This window comes from Trypanosoma theileri, assembly GCF_002087225.1.
Source record: "Trypanosoma theileri isolate Edinburgh chromosome Unknown TM35_Tth_60_V1, whole genome shotgun sequence".
Classification (NCBI taxonomy): Eukaryota; Euglenozoa; class Kinetoplastea; order Trypanosomatida; family Trypanosomatidae; genus Trypanosoma; species Trypanosoma theileri.
In genome coordinates this window covers 61,265-62,733 of record NW_021639902.1, presented here as the reverse complement: position 1 = coordinate 62,733, position 1,469 = coordinate 61,265, and the positions used below count along the sequence as shown (strand labels likewise).

The 1,469-nt window shown below is 45.2% G+C and overlaps 1 protein-coding gene across 1 annotated transcript; it reads left to right on the top strand.

Annotated features, from left to right (window-relative positions):
* Position 1: 1 nt before the first annotated feature.
* Positions 2-1,120, top strand: TM35_000601330 (uncharacterized protein; the record flags this gene model as incomplete). Its single annotated transcript, XM_029030966.1, has 1 exon — positions 2-1,120. The coding sequence occupies one exon, from the start codon at positions 2-4 to the stop codon at positions 1,118-1,120; it is 1,119 nt and encodes a 372-aa protein (XP_028877768.1).
* Positions 1,121-1,469: the final 349 nt, after the last annotated feature.

The following is a 1,469-nucleotide window of genomic DNA, read 5'->3' as shown; positions in this document are numbered from 1 at the left end:
GCTGCGTGTACGCCCCGCTGCTGAGAGCGAGTGGCTTACATGCGGTGCGGGCAGCCGTGTGTCTGCATGTGGGAAGTACGCAGACCTCTGCCGCCAGCGTACCGCAAGAACAGCAACAACCAATGCTACTACTACTACTGTTAATACTGGACAGCCAAAGGCGGTGATGGTCGACACAGGAAGTGCTGGAAGTAGTACTACGGACACACATTATGTCTTTGCACCAATAAAAGGCACAGATCCCACTTATTTTCCTGGTGATTGGGATCGTGTTTATCCTATTCCACCTGAGTCACCACCACCACCAACACCACCTTCACGTAATTCTGAAAGCACAAAATACAGTCTTGAGGACGAGCCACAATCTCAAAATTATGGCGAGGCACACCTTCCACAGGTTGGAGCTGCAGGGAAGATAACATCATCGTCTTCTAATTTAGGTGATGGTGGGACAGGTACAACATTAACAGGAGTCGATACGACGACAGGACAAAACCAACTTCAAGGTTCTAATACAGTTAAACACGTTAACGAAGCAGCTTCGAATAACACAGGTGATAATACCACACCAGTCCACCACAATCAAACAAAGCATTCTACTACAGAGCCGGCCACGATTACTACAGCAGATTCAGAGGTGAATGACGCTTTTGCAGCTCCACTTATAACTGCTACATCGAGTTCAGAAGAAAAAGGCAACGCTGATTCAACGTCCACCACCAACTCTACTCCTACCGAGCAAGCATCTCCTGCAGAGGCAAGTACGACTAACGCAACAGCTTCACAAGAGAATGGTAATGCTGATTCAACAGCCACCACCACTAATACTAGCACAGAAGCACCAACTACCACTCCATCTCCTGTTCCCGTTAATGTGACTGCCGCAGAATCACAAGTAACCAATTCCACTACTCAGCCGAGCACCGAGAACACTACCAAAGAAGCACCAACCACCACTCCATCTCCTGTTCCTTTACCCAACACAGAGATCAGCAACAACATCACTTCCACCGTACAGAACAAGGCCAATGTTGACAGCAGCAGTGTCAGTCCTGTGTGGATGCGCAATGCAGCACCGCTGGTGATTGTGGCTGTGTTGGTCTCCGCTACTGTGTACTGAACAGTGGGACTCACTTGAGGACAAATAATAATAATAATGGTTGAAGTAACATAATCATAATTGCGTACATCCCCCATGGGTGAATAAACTAATAATCTGTTTACCAGCTTTATCTTTTAATTCGAATAACTTTTTTTTACTTTTTTTCTTTTACTTTTATGTATGTGTTCTTTTTCTAATAATTCCATTACTTGCTTTTCCCGTTGTGTGTTTGCAGAAAACTGGGCTGTTCTGCTCATTGACGGTATACATTTATTCTAAGTGCACATGCATATGTGTGCAGTATTAAAAAAAAAAACTAGAGCCATGGAGTATTGTGTGTGTGCACCTGGGCTTGCACTGTAATGAT